At 49.4% G+C, this 11,666-nt stretch overlaps 1 protein-coding gene across 1 annotated transcript; it reads left to right on the forward strand.

The window, feature by feature from the left end:
• Positions 1–384: 384 nt before the first annotated feature.
• Tsga10ip (testis specific 10 interacting protein) lies at positions 385–11,231 on the forward strand. Its single transcript, XM_074049365.1, has 8 exons — positions 385–513; positions 1,920–1,933; positions 1,994–2,116; positions 2,197–3,264; positions 7,262–7,432; positions 10,154–10,253; positions 10,482–10,606; positions 11,098–11,231. The coding sequence occupies exons 1-8, from the start codon at positions 385–387 to the stop codon at positions 11,222–11,224; spliced, it is 1,857 nt and encodes a 618-aa protein (XP_073905466.1). The 3' UTR covers positions 11,225–11,231.
• The last annotated feature ends 435 nt before the right edge of the window (positions 11,232–11,666 follow it).

The raw sequence follows: 11,666 nt of genomic DNA on the forward strand, positions 1-11,666 counted from the left end.
TGGGCCAGGGCTGGAGGCAGGCCTCTTCCATTGGTCTGCCTCAGTCACCAATTGGGCATCTTTGTAGGACCTGAGGACCTTTCAAGAGGGCGAGTCCTAAGGTCCCTTTTACAAGAGATGGACAAATGAAGGCTGAGTGGGGGCAGGGGACTTACCCCAGGTCATACAGGGAGTCTGCAGCAAAGGCAGGATGTGGCCTGGGTCCTGCTGAACCCTCCCTCTGGAAAGAAGTGGGCTTCATATACCCTGGCTGAGCCTGAGCCTCACCTGGCCATACTTTGTGCCAGAGCCCTTCAGACTAGCCAAGGACTGGTTGCCGTAGAGATGGCCCTGAGGGTAGTTCCAGAGTAGTAGATGGGTGTGGGGTATGGGGAGGACATCACTATGCTAAACACCCACCAACAGTTGGTCAAGGCCACATCAGTAAAACCAAGGCAGAACCTGCGGTCTCAGACTCCAGGGACAACCACAGGGCTACTCAAGCTTCTATCCAGCCTCGCCCAGGCAGAGAAGGTGAGGGACCCGGGCCCGGGGTGGGGGAGGGAGAGGAGCTTCCAACTGCCCACAGGCAGGCAGGCATCTGGGGTCAGGGGAAGCCAGGGCTGGTTGGGCAGGGCTCCTAAGAAGCCGCAAGACTAGGAGCTCAGGCCTAGGCCCAGGTAACAGTCAGAGAGGGAGGCCTGGGTGGGACAGGGACCATGGAGGAAGGAAAACTACAGGATGTAGGATGAAGATGAGGGGTAATGGAGCAATTTAGGGAACACCATAGGGAGAATTGCCTTTCAGAAAATAAAATTAGGTCCTTCCACCTTGGCTTTAGCAAGCCTGGAGCCCTGTGGGACATCTGGAAATCTGGAAGAACTGATACACTTTGTTGTTGTTTTACAGTACAGAATTTGAACTCAGGGCCTAGAACTTGCTAGGCCAGGTGCTCTTCCACTTGAGCCATACTACCAGCCCTTTTATTTTGAGATAGGGTCTCACTGTTTGGCCCAGGCTGGCTTCCAACTCACAAGCCTCCCACCTGAGCCTCCTGAGTGATGGGATTACAGGCCTGTACTACCACACCCTTTTTTTTTTTTTCTAATTTAAAAAAGTCTTCATTGTTTCTCGATTGATTGTTTTTTTAAAAAGTATTTGTTCAAAATTTTAAAAATTTTTAATTGACACATAATTGTACATATGTGCACAATATGATAACTCAGTACATGTGTACAGTGTGTAATGACCACACAGGGTAATTAACATTTCCCTTTATTAAATACATACCATAGCTCTTTGTGTTGGCAACCTGCCAACTCTTCCCTCCCAGCAGAGCAAAGAGGACAAATGTGGGTTCTGGAGATTTGACATGTGCAGACCCTGGCTCTACCACTTCACAGCTATATGGCCTCAGCTCTTGGACCTCTCTGGGCCTCAGTTTTTCCATCTGCGTGATGAATCTCTGAGACTTCATTGATCTCAGAAAAGGTCACATCACCTTGGCAGGTGCTCAGGTGCGGTGACTCTTTTTTTTTTTTTTTTTTTTGGTAGTACTGGGGTTTCAACTCAGAGCCTTGTGCTTGCTAGGCAAGCATTCTACCGTTTGAGTCAAGTCCCCTGCCTTTTTTGCTTTCAGTTATTTGGGGATAGGGTCTCACTTTTTGCCCAGGTTGACCTGGACTATGATCCTCCTATTTATGCTTCCTACAAAGCTGAGATGACCAGCACATACCACCATATCCAGCTACTGGCTGAGATGGGGGTCTCACTAACTTTTGCCCAGACTGGCCTCAAACTGTAATCCTCCCAATTTCTGCCTCCTGTGTAACTAGAATTACAGGTGTAAGCCACTATGCCTAGTGGCTCTTGCTAGTTTAATATGAAGAATGGAATCAGTTTCAGAGGTTACCAGGGCCCAGGCAGGGTGCATGAACAAGAGGCCCCTGGGAAGGTACAGAGTGGTCCAGGAGGCTGCTCTGAACTGGCCTCCCCTCCTCCCTGCTCAGGGGAGTGGTGACCGTGTGCCAAGTCAAGACCAGCTAAAAAGATCTCAGAGCACAGGGAAGACAGTAAAGAAGGACCGTAGGCCCCGAGAAAGGAACAAGAAGGGACAAGGTTCTGCTGAGGCTGAGGAGTAAGCAGCTGGGGCTGGGCTAGGAGGGATGCTGGGGACCAGGAGGACCCTGCCCCTGACCCTCCCCTCTCCCTCTTCAGTCTCTTCCCTTCTCCTGCTCGGAAACCCTCTTTCCCCTTCCAGTGGGCCTGGGAGAGCTTCATCACAGATGGCCAGGCTCTGCTTCATTCAACCTCCCTTGAGGCCCCTGGCCACCAAGCCCTGTGGCCCTTGCCTTCAGCAGGCCCCCAGCTCAAGTCCAGGTGCAAATCCACAGCCAACCTCCCAGAGACCTTTGGCTTCTGCCAGAAATCAGAGGCGCAAAAGCAGGAGAGGAGACAGAAGCTGGGGACCGGTGGGTACAGCCTTCTCCTTCCTGGCAAAGCAGAGAACCAAGAGCTGGAGCCATCCAGTGAGTATGGCCTCTGGTCATCAGGGAGGAGGTCAGAATCAGGGTCAGGGTCAGGATCAGAGTCTGAGGAGACTTTGGAGCTGGAAGGCTTGTGTGTTGAGGAGACCGAGAGAGTTCTGAGCCCCAAGGAACAGCCCCAGTTCCCCAGGAGTGACTTAATCTTGGAAGAGGAACAGTTCTCAGAGGCGACAGAGGCTGAGGAAGGGGAGCATAGCACGCCCTACAGAAGGAAGGACAGCTCTCAGAAGAAGGGGCAGAATTCTGGAGAGGAGGCCTTGGAACAGGGGGAGCTTCAGGACGAGCGCCAGGGCAGCAGCTCGAGCTCCAACAACCTTCGAGGGCCGCAGAGGGGGAAATCAAGGGCCAAGGAGATGGAGGGGCCCTGGGACCTGGAAAAGCTGCACAGGCAGATACAGCAAGAGTTGGACTGTGGTGAGTGGGGTCCCAAATCCTGGGGTCCCTCCTGCCCAAAGTTACATGGGAGAGCCAGAGGGAGCCTGAGACCTGGATTGGGAATTCAAACGAAGCTGGGCTGGGCTCAGGGTGGTGGGTGGGATTGCTCTGTGGGCTGGGAGAGAGGATATTTTTTATTTGGTCCCATGTGGACAGGCTCCTCAAAGCAGACCTGGAAGGCTTTGCGGGCCGCTGTCCAGGCCTCCAACAAAAGTGAAAAGGCCCATACCTTGGGAGATGATGAAACTTTCCTGTCTGCCAACTTCCCCAATCGAACCTTCCACAAACGACAGGAAGCCACCAGGTGAGGGGGAAGAGCAAGAACGATGGGACCAAGGGTGAGGATGGAGGATACAGTTTTCCAAAAGACACTTAGCCTCTTATATGCTCATTCATTCCTTTATTTATCCATTCACCAACATTTCTGATCATCCAATCATGTGCCCATCCACCCATCCACACATACATCCATTCATCCATCTATTCAATTTCTAATAACATCCATTCAGACATTCATCCATCCATCTCTCTATGTGGCCAACTGTATTGATACAAGTCACTTTCCATTTATTTCTCATCTTTTTTTTTAATCCATTCATTAACCTATTGTCTAGAGTAATTAATACAATGTATATCATGTTTACTCATGGGTCCTCTGGATGTAAAGCTTAAGACTTGGCCCAGCCCTGAGAAGCAAATGGTCTGGAAAATGAGACAGAAGAGCAATTATATCAGTTCAGTTAGACAATTGCTACACTTGGGCTTGAACTAGAGTTCATGGTAACAGAGGGGAAGATTGGAGGCTGGCAGGGGGCTGTTGGCAGTGTCAAGGTGAGGAATGGTTAGAGCCTGAACCAGGTGGTTATGTGGATGGAGAGAAGGCATCCACTTCAGAGTTCTTTAGAAGCTGGGCACCGGTGGCTCATGCCTGCAATCCTAGCTACTCAGGAGGCAGATATCAGGAGGGCCGCAGTTCAAGGACAGTTCTGGCAAATAGTTCAAGAGACCCTATCTCAAAAAACCCAACACAAAACAGGGCTGGTGGAGTGACTCAAGTGGTAGAGTGCCTGCCTAGCAAGGCACTCTGAATTCAAACCCAAATTCCACGAAAAGCACAAAAAACCCCAAAGAGTTCTTTAGAGACCTAGGGGTGTGTATATGTGTGTGTGTATGTGTCTGTGCTCTCCAGAACACTAGACAAGTGTTCTACCACTGAATATCTTAGCCCTGTGACTGGTTAGAAGTGGCATGTGAGGAGCTAGTCAAGGTGACTCATGTCTGTAATCCTACCTACTCAGGAGGCAGAGATCAGAAGGATAAAGGTTTGAGGTCAGCCTAGGTAAAAAGTTCTTGAGACCCCATTTCAACTAATAGAGATGGGTGTGGTGTCATGTTCCTGGCATCCCAGCTACATGGAACATGTAAACAGGAGGGTTTGTGGTCCACACCAACCCAGGCAAAAAACATAAGACTTCATTGGAAAAATAACTAAAGCAAAAAGGGCTGGGGGTATGGCTGAAGTGGTGAGTGCTTACTTAACAAGTGTGAGGCCCTGAGTTCAAACCTCAGTACCACGTCCCCCACGCCCCCCCAAAAAAGAAGTGGCAAGTAAGAGAGGAGAAAATTCATTCTACAATCTTGTAGAACTTCAATCCTTTAAGTATTTTTATTTAATTCAAAATTTTATGTATGTTTTAAAATCCATATTCAAGCTAGCGTATGCATGACCTCACATACTTTGTTTTGTGAACACTTAAAATCTACTCTGTTAGTGATTTTCAAGCACACAATACATTATATTAACTTTAGTCCCCCTGTTCTACAATAGATCTCTTGAACTTATTCCCCTGTCTAACTGAAATTTTGTACTCTTGACCAACGTCTCATCTCCCCTGTCGTTCTGGCCCCCAGACCTTGGTAACTACTGTTTTATTCTCTACTCTTTTGTGTGTGTGTGTGTGTGTGTGGGTGTGTAAGCACTGGGGTTTGAACTCAGAGCTTTATGCTTGCTAGGCAGATGCTCTTACCGCTTGACCCACTCTACCAGCCTCTCTACTACTATGAGAACAGCTGTTTTAGATTCCACATATGGATCTGCATACCCTGCCTTCTTCCACTTAATAAGTCATTTAGATTCATCTGTGTTATTACAAATGATAAGATTCCCATCCTTATTTTTGTTTAAGAGAGTGTCCTGTTATTTTGCCCAGACTAGCCTCAAACTCACATTCATCCTGCCTCTTGAGTGCTGGGATTACAGGTATACACTACCACAACCAGTGGATTCCCATACTTATGTGTATATACCATATCTTTCTTTCTTCCTTCCTTCCTCCCTCCCTCCCTCCCTCCCTTCCTTCGGTACTGGGGTTTAAACTCAGGGCCTACACCTTGAGCCACTCTTTCAGCCCTTTTTTGTGATGTTTTTTTTTTCAAGATAGGGTCTCATGAACTGTTTGCCCAGGCTGATTTCGAACCACAATCTTCCTGATCTCTGCCTCCTGAGTAATTGGGATTACAGACGTGAGCCAACGGCACCCAACTTTTATTTTATTTTTTCATGGTACTGGGGTTTGAACTCTGGGCCTCATGCTTGCTAGGCAGGAGTGCTACTGCTTGAGCCACACCGCCAGTCCTGTTTTGTGCTGAGTATTTTTGAGATGTGATCTCCCAAACTGTTTGCCCGGGGTTGCTTTGAACCTCCATCTTCATCTCTGCCTCCTGAGTAGCTAGGATTGCAGGCGTGAACCACCAGCACCCAGCCATATGTGTTTTTTTATCCCGGTACTATGTTGCTTTGATTACTATAGTGTTGCAGTGTATTCTGAAATCAAGTAGCATAATTTCTGCAGTTTTATATTTCCTTAAGATTGCTTTGGCTCTCCAGGGTCTTTTGTGGTTCCACATGAATTTTAGAGTTGTTTTCCTATCTGTAAAAAATGTCATTGGAATTTTTATAGCAATTGCATTGAATCTGATTGCTCTGAATAGTGTGGACATTTTAACAATATCAACTCTTCCTTTCATTCTTATCTGTCACCCTCTGTTTAAAATCTTCCCATGCTTGTGGGTATCCTTGGGACAAAGCCCAGAGTCCTCAGTAAAGGGGCTCCAGCCTCCTGTGTCTACTGGTCTGAGTGGCTACAATGCCTCATGCTCTCCCTCCCTCCTGTCCTGGGATTACCCCCTCCTCATTCAGCCAGCTGACTTGGATGCATCCTTCAACTCCCAAGCCAGGCATCCCTCCAGGAAGTTCCGTGCTTCCCTCTGTTGCAACACCTGCCATACCAAGCCCACCTTTGCCCACACTGAGGGATCACTGAGGGCAGGCGCTAGATCCTGGCGATCACAGCCTCCCTGGTATCCTGCAAAGACTTGGCACTAGATGTGAACTAAGGAAATGGCTGTCTCTACCCTTTATTTGTCTCTCTGGCCATCTTTTTTTTATATTGCCATGATTCAATTTTGTGTGAGTTCATCAGTTATGTGAATTATGGTAGGCACTGTTCTAGGTACTGAGGATTCTCTGGCAATGCAAAGCAAGACAAAGAACCCTGGTCTTGGGACGCTTCCATTCTACCTGGGAAGAGGGAAGTAATGCATAGAGAAATGAACAAAATGTGTAACTAGTGATGGAGATAGCTAGGAGGTAGATGGGGGAGTTAGGGAAAGTCTCTCCGGTAGGAGTGACATTTGAATATAGACCTGATTGACACGAAGAAACTGGCCATGAGATCTGGTGAAGAATATTCTAGGTTATCTAGTTGCTGTCTATTCATCCACCCATACCTTTCATCCATCTGTTCTTCCACAAGTTCATCAACATTTTGTTTCTTTCCCATCCATTCATCTGTCTGTCCATCTGTCTAACTGTGCCTCAAACCATTAGATATTAACTTAGCTCCTACCAGATTTGGGGGGGGGCGGGGCAGAGAAAAGAGCAAGATCTAGCCCTCCTTGAGGAGAACTGCTTTGCAAGAGAGGTCCCAGGGCTGTGTGCGGAACTCCGCAGGGGCTTGGGCAAACTGGGCCAAGGAGGTTCAGTGTGGAGCTCACTGCTGGAGAGGAGGAAAGGCTGGAAGCTAAGCCCAAAGGCCAAGCTGCCAGAGGCAGTCAGATCCAACTTCTATGACAAACCCCATTCTTTTTTTCTTCTGGACCTTGGCTCTTTGGGACTCACGGTTCTTCCCACAGTCCTTCCTCTCAGGTTCCCATAATACCCTAAGCCACCCCTGGCTCTCTTTGGAGTTCATGCTCCTGAAAGCTTCTCCCTTCCCTTTCCTTTCCTTCTCCCCACCCAGAAGCCTGCTGCAGTCCTGGGAGCGGCAGCAGCAGGAGGAGCGACAGCAGGCTGAGATTCGCAGGGCCCGGGAGCAGCGGGTCCAGCATCAGGTAGCTCGCTGCCTGGCGGCCTACACACCCCAAGGGAGCCGGGGCCCTGTGACAAGCCAGCGCAAGCTGGAGGAGCTGAGGTAGGGGCCTAGGACCATGGAGGACCTAGTGGGGTAAAGCAGGGTGTCAGGCTGCAGGATCCCAGGGCGGGCTGGCCAGAACAATGGGCTGCATTTTACCAAAGAAGATACTAAGGACCAGGGAGAAGGGCCTGGTCCAAGGACATCCAGTTAATGGTAACAGCACCTTCAACTGTGGAATGCTCAAATGTTCTGCATGCATTAGCTTTCCAAACCCATTTTTCTGATTTCCAGTGCCAGACATGCTTATTATAAAATCTTATACATACAAAAATAGTTAACGAAGGCCAGGAACAACCCTAATGAGCCTTCTCCCGGAGACATGTATTGTGAATGACCAGGTGGAGTTGTCTGTTTGATTTTCTTTCTGTATTTTGACCATTTTTTCTAAAAAGCAAATTCCAGAGTCAGGGAAATCTTTTTTGATGAATAACAGGGTCATGAAGTAGGTAGTATCAACACCCATAGTCCTACAGATGAGCAAACTGAGGTCCAGAGAGCTTAAATGATTTGCCAAAGGTCTCAAGTGAGCAGCACAGCTGGGGTTCCAGCTCCAGCAGTTAGCTGTTTGGCCACCTTGATACACTGTCAAGTACTTGAGTGCCCACTCTTTCGGGAAAGGACACTAGATGGTCCCCAGAGAGGCTCAGCCTCATGAAACAGATAACATGAATATGCGTGATCACCAGAGTCATCAACCTGAGTACCTACAGGGTGCAGCTGGCACCAGAACGGCTCTTTCCATGCTTCCCCTCCTTTTGCCACATTGAGTGGGAAGTCTAGGACAAGGGAGCCCACTGCAGCAGGGCCACCAAGGACTCGAGGGGACTTAGATCACCTACACTGGGTCTCAGTCTTGTCACCCCAACTTTACAGATTAGGAAGACTCTCTGATTTGAGAGATTAAGGCCCCCACCTTTTTATTTTTGGGATGTGTTTTTTCGAGATAGGGTCTTGAGGAACTATTTGCCAAGGCTGGTTTCAAACCTCGATCTTCCTGATCTCTGCCTTGTGGGTAGCTAGGATTACAGGTGTGAGCCATCTGCGCCCAGCTTAATTTTTTTCTTTCTTTTTTGGTGGTACTGGGGTTTGAACTTAGGGACTCATGCTTGCTAGGCAGGTGTTCTAACCACTTGAGTCATGCCTCCAGGCCTTTTGTGTGTTTCTGTTGAGAATTTTTGATTCTCAAGACTGGCCTTGATCCTCAGTCCTCCTCCTGATCTCTATGAGCCACTGGTGCCCGGCTTGCCCTTTATTTTCTTACGTGATAGTTGAAGGCATATGCAGATCTTCCCCATACCGATAAGTCTCCCAGTTCTCACAGACAATGAACTTTGCCATCTGAGCTGAATCAAGACTCCACCCTGCCTAGGAGGAGAGGCACAGAAGAGGTGGTTCTGTGCCAGGGAGGTATGTGTTCCTGTCACTCTGAGATGATAGACAGGACTAACACCCACTGGTACCACTTCCTTTTTTTGCCTGGTGCTCCAAGACCTAGGCTTTCATTTCTAACAAAAACAGCATAAAGCATCCAGCAAGAATCTGGGATCCTGGTCATGGTTTTCAAGTGCTCATTTTTTTCTCTGTGGGGAAAGGTTCCTTCCCTGGCACTGGGCCCAGCAGGACAAGGCTTTTCCTTGGGGGCCCAGAACAATTGCTGGACAGCACAGCATGAGCCTGAAATCTTGCCTCTTGCCCCCTCCCATTCTGATGTGCACACTGTCACCACACCCCGTATCCTATCTTCTGTGCTTCACTGAAGGCTGTCAGGTGCCTGGTCTGTGTGGGGTGTGGCCAGAGTGCCCTTTGCTGCCATGATGCTATTTCCACCAAAGGCAGTAACATTTGGCTAGTTGAGCAGACACACTTCTGACAAGAGCACAGTCTGATTTTTTTTTATAACTGGAAACTGCTTCCCCAGGGCAACCCAGATCTTTCTGGGATGTATTTATTTCCAACGCATTTCCTTGGTTTTTGTCCCATTTCCTAAGCTTATAAGCAGCACAAGGGCTGGCAAGCTGGCCTGATCCCTGCCATAGCGTAACAAAGAAAACTGAGCCCAGAGGGCCTTCCCAAGGTCACAGACAGCAACCACAGCATTCTCTTCAGAGCTGAAGTGGGAGGGAGACTGGGTGAATTCTGAGGCAGGGGAGGCTGTGCAAGCAGGAGAATGGAAGCTACTGCTGGCCCTTCCCTTGGGGATGACCAGGAGGGCCAGTGAGCCCTGGCTGCACAGCCTAGATCAGGCTCAGGCCTCAATCTCTTGCTTCCCAGCTGCATAGCCCTTGAGCTTCCTGAAGCATCAGTAAAATGGGACAAATAACCCTCACCCTGGCAGACCTCACAAAAATCTAGGGCCAGGATGAGAATGAAATGGCTTTATAAAGATCATGGTGGCTCATGCCTGTAATCCAGTTTACTCAGGAGGCAAAGGCAAAGACTATAAGTTAAGGCCAGCCTGGGCAAAGTTAGTGAGGCCCTATCTCAAAAAAACCAAAAACCCACAAAAGGCTGGGGACATGGCTCAAGTGGTAGAATATTTGCCTAGCAAGCATGAGACTCTGGGGTCAGTCACCAGTACCCGAAAAAAAAGAAAAAAAAGGCAGGTGGGGGGGTGCTTTTCTATTTCTAAGCATAAATTCCTCAGTGAGGACTAGTGGGCTCTGGCATGGGAATGGGTTTTGTCTGTGTTAGCTGCCCAGAGGCCTGTCTCCCCTATAGGCGCCAGGAGCGACAACGATTTGCTGAGTACCAGGCAGAGTTGCAGAGTATCCGGCACCGGGTGAAGGCGCGGCCCTTTCTGTTCCAGCAGGCCATGCAGGTGAGGGCAAGCAGACCATAGCCCTGGGAACCCTGAGACCCCTTGCTAATTAGAGCCCCACAGTGGCCCCAGGAGCCCTTGGGGAGAGCAGAGACTCCTTTCTTTTTCCTCTCTCTCTTTTTTTTTTTCCAGCGCTGGGGCTTGAACTCAGGGCCTCACACTTGCTACGCAGGTGCTCTTACCACCTGAGACACTCCACAAACAGGAACCCCTTTCTTTTTTCCCCAGACAAATGCCCGGCTCACTGTGACCCGACGATTCTCCCAGGTGTTGTCAGCACTGGGAGTAGATGAGGAGCAGCTGCTGGCTGAAACAGGAAAGGGGCACACAGAGGGCACTTCCCAGAAGCCCAGGTGAGGCCACTGGCTGGTCAAGGACTGGCTCTGCCAAGCTGTGGTGGGAAAGGGTGCCAACACCAGCCTCTGGTCCCTGCAGGGTCCCCTTCATGTCATCCAGGAAGAGGGGGCCAGAGTTGTTCCCACTTTCCAAAGAAGAAACTGAGGACCTGAAGGGCAGGGCCTAGCTTAAGGATACAGGAGCCTAATCAGTGGCAGGGCTAGTCTGGGACTCTGCAGCCATCTGAGCAGCCACACACCAGGCCCCCATTAGGGGCTGGTGCCAAACTAGTCACCCATGTACACTGTCTGCTACACCTTAGAATAACCTCGTACAGAGAACGGATTATGACATCCACTTCCCATAAAGGAAACATGAAGGGGAGTCACTAGCCCAGGTCACACAGCAATTCAGCATAGGATCTGGATTTGAACCCACAGCGTCAGTGTTACCTCAGGCATGGGGTGGGGCGCTTCAGAGCCCATCAGTTTCCATCTGTGTCTTTAAGGAGCCACCGACCAATGGGGGTAAGAATGAAGCCCTCTTCTCAGAGTCCCCCAAGGACAGAATCCACCGGCAGCCAGCCTGGCAGGCCCTCCTCCCCCAGCCTGAAACCAGAGAAATCCCCAAGATAAAAATTAAATACTTTATGACAAATACAGTGTGGGATTTCTGGTGTGTGTGTGTGTGTGTGTGTGTGTGTGTGTATTTCTGGTGTGTGTGTGTGTGTGTGTGTGTGTGCTGTGGGTTGGGAATAGAAGGTGACAAGTAGGTGGCAGCAGGCTTAACTATGTCCCCACAGCCCCCAGATGCTCCCCACCCAACACATCCATCTCTTGTCTCTGTGCCTGACAAATAGGACATCCTGAAAAGCAACAGCTGAGACTTCTCCATCCTGTCTCCAACATATATGCTGGGGCCCTAGAAACTCAACAGTGCACAGAACACTTGGACCTTGTATATTAGGACTCCCAGTCAGTTCCAAGGGAGGTGGCTTTAAAAGGGGCATATACAGCCACGGAGTGGCTCAAGTGGTAGAGTGCTTGTTTAGCAAGCATGAGGCCCTGAGTTCAAACC

This window comes from Castor canadensis, chromosome 1 (assembly GCF_047511655.1).
Source record: "Castor canadensis chromosome 1, mCasCan1.hap1v2, whole genome shotgun sequence".
NCBI classification, from domain to species: domain Eukaryota; kingdom Metazoa; phylum Chordata; class Mammalia; order Rodentia; family Castoridae; genus Castor; species Castor canadensis.

What these genes read in the sequence shown, in the direction of transcription:
- Tsga10ip (XM_074049365.1), top strand. Translation starts at nt 385, where the DNA reads ATGCTAAACACCCACCAACAGTTGGTCAAGGCCACATCAGTAAAACCA. An exon ending in AAACGACAGGAAGCCACCAG is followed by an intron (nt 3,265 to 7,261) that starts GTGAGGGGGAAG and finishes CTCCCCACCCAG; the next exon opens with AAGCCTGCTGCAGTCCTGGG. An exon ending in TGTTCCAGCAGGCCATGCAG is followed by an intron (nt 10,254 to 10,481) that starts GTGAGGGCAAGC and finishes TTTTTTCCCCAG; the next exon opens with ACAAATGCCCGGCTCACTGT.